We start from the raw sequence: 6633 nt of genomic DNA on the forward strand, positions 1-6633 counted from the left end.
CTACAGTAGTAGCAGCAGTAGCAGCAGCAGCTGCTGCTGCTGCTACTAGCGGCGCCATCTAAGGTGTCGCCGAGCCAGGGTGCTTTTAAAATAAGCAGGAGAAGGGAGCCAGCGCAGCGCTCCCTTCCACCTGCTGTACACCCCGGCCCTGCCACACAGTGTACAGCGATGCCATTCGTCAGAATGGCATCAACTCCTCCTCCTCACATGCACTCTGCACTGTGAGGAGGAGGAGATAGAGCGCAAGAGCCGGAAAACCCGGCCGTCACTCGGGACACATCCCGGTGATGGCCGGGTATTACCCGGCCCCATAGACTTCTATGGGAGCCGGGCGGCCGGGTACCCGGGCGAAAATAGAGCATGTCCTATTTTTTGACGGGCGGTTTTCCCGGCCGTCAAAAAATCGGTCGTGTGAATAGCCCCATTAGGGGTCTATTATTCCTAATGCAGCCGGGTGCCGGCCGATTTATGAACGGCCGGCACCCGGCCGGGAAACCCTGCCGTGTGAATGAGGCCTTAGGATAATTAAGTTTACCTGCCATCAGATAACAGATTGAGACATCACAATGACAAAATGAGCTCTGCTACATCTCTATACCAATTAGGGTACATACACCACACTGCTATGACTTATGATCCAAGCTTACATTTTATGGCCATGGTTCTTGAATTTAACATATGAACTATTAAAGAGCTGCCACCTGTTCTCGTCCGCTGAATACACACCTACGTCTCTTCCCTTATTTTTAGAGGACCACAAATCACTATTCAGTGTTTAGTGCACCTAAAATAGCATTTGAATCGGAAAATACTTTGCAGGCTTTTTATTAGCCCTGCGCTCCAGCATCCCGAAAACAATAACCCTATAGTTTGCATCGATAATGACCAGACTTGGAATACACTTATATATATATCCATGGAAGCCTCCATTCTACTATAGTGTTTTCCTCTCCACTATTCCAACATCCTGGGCTGTGCGATGTATAAGGCCATTTAAATGCATGATGTTTTTTAAGCTTTTTTTCCATGTCTGTGTTTAGCAAATACTTAATCCAATTCTGCAACACCTTTCCTTAGAGCTCTGCATTTTATTGCCCCCTTATTATTCCTCCTGGAAATGCATGAATATATTAAGAACCCCCTGGTCAATAGTGGGTCACGTCACACTCTTTAGCACAGATTGGACGGTATGACCGTGTATAGAGAGACATCCTATTGACCAGGAGAATTTTGACTCCCCATTGTTCGTTTCCAGAAGGAATAACAGAGGAATGGTACAACGCAGAGTTAGAAGAATAGATGCTCCAGAATTGTTTCAGGGGGAATACGAGTATTTAGTAAAATACAGATTTTAGGAGAACTTTTAGAAATGTGCACAATATAATCAGTCCTCGGGTACAATGACTGTGTGTTGTAGATTTCTTAGAATAGTTGTCTCTATATGTGATGATGTTGAAGAGATCTCTGTTTATTAACTGTAGACAGCTGTACAGGAGGAAAGCACAGTAGAATCTCAGCCAGTGCCAAACATAGATCATTTACTCAGCAACATTGGAAGGACCGGCCTGTCCCCCGGAGACGTATCAGGTAACTCTTGCCTGCGCAGACCATGATAACTCGCAGGCTAGCCAAACACATTCAGCTTCTCTTATCCATAGGTTCTTATGAATGCTTCTTGGAACGTATATTCCTGCTTTATGTTCTTTCGATCTTTCTAAACTCCTTATTCTTTCTAGACAGCGAAGGATAATTTCACCCAAAGCTGAAAAAAAATGTGTTTGCGATCAATGTCTGCCATGCTGACCCTCTCCATCAAGTTTAGCTGTGGTCCTGCAATTCAGAGGATCACCCTTTTACCTCTTCTTACGGTCCTCGGTATTCTTAAGGTGGTGCTTAGATGGTTCTTGTTTGTTTCTTTTTGCTAGTTAAAGAAGCACTCCCAGCAATTATAAAAAAAAATTCCCCGATAGTAATGTAGATGAGGTGAAAAGTAGTTTGTTTGTTTTTCATTCCTTAATTCGCGAGTAATCCACTCCATTCCAGTCCTTCCCGCGTGACCGCGCTCACACTTCCATAATCGTACAGCCTCTTATGTGTGGACCGAAAGTCCGTTTCCCTAGGTATTCCTATGAGAGCCACATTGAGTTTTATAGGGATGCATAGAGAAACAAGCTTCCGTGGTCACGTGGGACAACAGAATTACCGGAGCGAAGAACTCGCAAATTAAAGGGGTATTCTGGTTACAACAAGTTACCCGCTATTCTTAGGGTAAGGGGTAACTTGCTGATCGGTGCTGTCTGACAGTTTGGACCCCCACCGTTTACGAGAACGGGGATCCCCAAGTTGCCCATACCCCAAGTTTGAACTGAGCGGCAGGTCGCTCATGCGCACTGCTGCTCTATTCATTCTCTACGACGGCGCCGGAAAAAGCCAAACCCTGCACTCGGCGATCTCCAGCGTTCCCATAGAGAATGAATGGTGTGGCAGTGCGCCTGAGTGACCTGCCGCTCGGTTCAAACTTGGGGTATGGGCAATTTCGGGCTCCCCGTTCTTGTAAACGGTGGGGGTCCGAGCTGTTGGACACCCACCGATCAGCAAGTTACCCCTTACCCTAGGGATAGGGGTAACTTGTTGTAACCGGAATACCCCTATAAGCGCACGGTAGGAAAAGCAACTACACTACCAGTCACCTACTCTGTTACCAAGGGAGAGGGGCTAGATCACGCCATGTTGTCACTTCTCCTGTCACTTTAAACGAGAGAAGTCAATAAGGATTCTCCAGGATTAGATTTAAAAAAAAAGGGGTCATCTTGTCTGGACTGTTTTTGGAATTTCGCCAAAGCCTAATTTCTGTCAGTGGATGAACCGTGGACGAGTGTGGTGCTGTTTCTGGTAAAAATCAGACCCTGGGCAACCTCTTTAACCCGTTAGTGACCGGCCCATAGTCTTTTTACGTCGGTCACTAACGGGCCTTATTCCGATGCCATAGACTTTTTACGTCGCGGCATCGGAATAAGTAAACAGAGCAGGGAGCTGTCAAATCTCCCTGCTCTCAGCTGCCAGAGGTAGCTGAGGGCTGGGGGCGTCCCTGCTCTGCCGGGTGAGATCGATATTAGTATCGATCTCACCCGTTTAACCCCTCAGATGCGGTGCTCAATAGCGAGCACCGCATCTGAGTGGTTTTGGAGAGAGGGCGGGAGCTCCCTCTCATCCCACCGACACCCGGCGATACGATCGCCGAGTGTCTCTGTCTCCAATGGCAGCCGGGGGCCTAATAAAGGCCCCCAGGTCTGCCTGGAGCGAATGCCTGCTAGATCATGCCGGAGGCATGACCTAGCAGATGCCTGTCTGTTTTAAACGGACAGGCAGTAATACACTGCAATACAAAAGTATTGCAGTGTATTATAATAGCGATCGCAGAATCGCATATTGAAGTCCCCTAGTGGGACTAGTAAAAAAAGTAAAAAAAAAGTTTAATAAAGTTAATTGAAAAAAAATGTGAAAAAAAATGAAAAACCCAGCTTTTCCCCTTACAAAATGCTTTACTATTAACCCCTTAGTGACCAGCCCATTTTAGGCCTTAATGACCAAGCTATTTTATTCGTTTTTCTATAGTCGCATTCAAAGAGCTATAACGTTTTTATTTTTTCGTCTACATAGCTGTATGAGGACTTGTTTTTTGCGGGATTAGTTGTGCTTTTTAATGGCACCATTTTTGGGTACATATAATTTTTATATTAACTTTTATTAACCTTTTTGGGGGGGATTATAAAAAAAAACCTGAAATTCCGCCATTGTTCTATGCGTTTTTAAATTGACGCCGTTCACTGTGCGACGTAATTAACATGTTACCTTTATTCTATGGGTCGGTACGATTACGGCGATACCACATATGTGGAGGTTTTTTTATGTTTTACGACTTTTGCACAATAAAAACACTTTTGAACTAAAATTATTTGTTTTTGCATCGTCGCTTTCCAAGAGCCGTAATTTTTTTATTTTTCCATCAATGTAGTGATTTTTTTGGCTTGTTTTCTGCGGGACAAGACGTAGTTTTGAGTGGTACTGTTTTGGGGTACATGGGACTTATTGATTCATTTTTATTATGACTTTTTTGGGGGGCAATGGAAAAAAATTGCAATTTCGCCATAGTTTTTGGCGGTTTTTTTTTACGGTGTTCACTTTGCGGTTTAAATGACATTAACTTTATTAATGGAGTCATTACGGTCGCGGCGATACCACATATGTGTACTTTTTTTTTTTTTTTACACTTTTACTAAATAAAACCACTTTTTATGGAAAAAAATGGTTTTATTTATTTTTTTACTGTACTTTTTATGAATAATCTTTATTTCACTTTGATGACTTATTTTATTAGTCCCACTAGGGGACTTTACTGTGCGATGTTCCGATCGCTGCTATAATGCTCTGGTATACTTCGTATACCAGAGCATTATTGCCTGTCAGTGTAAATCTGACAGGCAATCTGTTAGGACGTGCCTCCGGCGCGTCCTAACAGGCATATGTCCAGGGCAGACCTGGGGGCTTTTATCAGTCCCCCGGCTGCCATGACACCCCATCGGAGACCCGCGATTTCATTCGCGGGCCGCCGATGGGTGAGAGAGGGAGCGCACTCCCTCTGTAAACAAAGTTAAATGCCGCGGTCGCTATTGACGGCGGCATTTAACGGGTTAAACGGCCGCGATCGAAGTAAACTTCGATCGCGGGCGTTGGAGCAGGAGCTCAGCTGTCATCAGACAGCAGAGCCCCGGCTCCTGCCTGCACGGGAGACCCGTGCAGGACTTAGACTAGGCTGACGTGAAAAGGCGTCAGCCTAGCCTAAAGCCCAGTAGTAAATGACGTGAAAAGGCGTATTAGTGGTCACTAAGGGGTTAAAAAAACAAAATAAAGTTAAAAAGTTACACATATTTGGTATCGCCGCGTCCGTAACGACTCCGACTATAAATCTATTACATTATTTAACCCGCACTGTGAACGCCGTAAAAAATTGAATAAAAAACTATGGAAAAATTGCTGTTTTCTGTGAATCCTGACTTTAAAAAAAATGTGATAAAGTGATCAAAAAGTCGCATCTACTCCAAAATGGTACCAATAAAACTACAAGTCTTCCCGCAAAAAAAAGGCCCTCATACAACCGCATCGGCGAAAAAATAAAAACGTTACGGCTCTTCAAATATGGAGACGCAAAAACAAATAATTTTGAAAAAAAAGTGTTTTTACTGTGTAAAAGTAGTAAAACATACAAACTATACAAATTTGGTATCGTTGCAATCGGAACAACCCGCTGAATAAAGTTATTGTGTTATTTATATCACACGGTAAACGGCGTAGATTTAAGACGCGAAAAAGAGTGGCAAAATTTCAGGTTTTTTTTCTCTTTCCCCCCAAATAAAAGTTAATCAATAAATAATATGTCCCCCAAAATGGTGCTATTAAAAAATACAACTTGTCCCGCAAAAAACAAGACCTTATACAGCTATGTCGACGCAAAAATAAAAAGGTTATAGCTCTTGGAACGCGGCGATGGAAAAACTTAAAAAATGGCTCGGTCATTAAGGTTTAAAATAGGCTGGTCATTAAAGGGTTAAGGCTTCCAGAGGGTTTTTGCTATGCGGGTGAACCTTGAGAACTTGGGATATTTGGCTTGTGCAGGAGTTTTGTAAATGTAGTTTTGGGTGGAACTATCCTTTTTATTATCCACAATTGCTTAAAACTATTTTAGTTGATTCCGGCTCTATATTGTCTGCACAGCAGTTCTAGGTTATGATATAGAATTACACGTTCTCGATTACGGATGTTCCTGTAATAAAGTAGTGAAGATGTATGCTATGAATTTTAATGTGCAAATGCTGCAGGGTGTATTGTATCGCATGGTTTCAAAAAAATAGATCCAAAGCAGTGTTGCACAGCTGAAAAAAGATTGACAATTCCTCAGAAAAGCCTTAGAGTAAAAATGGAGAACCCTCTGCTTCACCTGGACTAGGTCATCTACAACAGGTTTGGACTTTGTTTGCCAAAAATAGTCTTAGCCAATAGATTAGTTGCTAAACTGTAAGGCACAGAGGGCGCCCCTAGTGTACTAACTGGTTGCCCATATGTTACTGCCATTGGTATGTTGTAGCGGGATTAGTTCTAGGACATGTTTGTAACGTACAAAACCCACTTCATTGCATATATATTGTATACCGTGTTTTTCCGTGACATTGTTACTCATTTGAAAATTTTAATAAAACATCTTAAAAAAAAACAAAAAAAAAAACACTTCATCCCCTTGAATCGAAGAACTCAACAACTGATTAACCTGTCGGCTAGTATGGCTACTAAATTATTTTATATCTAAGCTGAAGATCGAGATACATCTTAAGATCTCTACAGACTTAAAAAGTTCTGTCATGTTTTGAAGGATTAGAGTTTCCCATCTGGTTTAATCTAAAAAGGACTTAATTCAGATCTGATTGAGGATTTTAACCCAAAATCTGAAAGTGACCACATAGTGAAAAATAAGAAGTTAGAGCAACTATGTCCGTTACTTAGAGATATTGGCGTTTTTTCTGTTGTCTTGAGGCGTTCATTTTTGCTAAATGAGCAGGAAGTGCCGCCATATTGGTTGCC

General features: G+C 42.7%; 1 protein-coding gene across 8 annotated transcripts in view; it reads left to right on the forward strand.

Moving 5' to 3' along the window:
* The window catches only part of ARHGAP21 (Rho GTPase activating protein 21), a 158174-nt gene that overhangs the window by 142788 nt on the left and 8753 nt on the right, over positions 1–6633 (forward strand). For all 8 annotated transcript variants that reach the window (XM_075827539.1, XM_075827540.1, XM_075827534.1 and 5 more), the window contains one exon: positions 1482–1587. In XM_075827539.1, coding sequence (XP_075683654.1) covers positions 1482–1587 — 106 coding nt within the window. The remainder of the gene's footprint in view (positions 1–1481; positions 1588–6633) is intronic.

Source organism: Rhinoderma darwinii, chromosome 5 (genome assembly GCF_050947455.1).
Source record: "Rhinoderma darwinii isolate aRhiDar2 chromosome 5, aRhiDar2.hap1, whole genome shotgun sequence".
Classification (NCBI taxonomy): domain Eukaryota; kingdom Metazoa; phylum Chordata; class Amphibia; order Anura; family Rhinodermatidae; genus Rhinoderma; species Rhinoderma darwinii.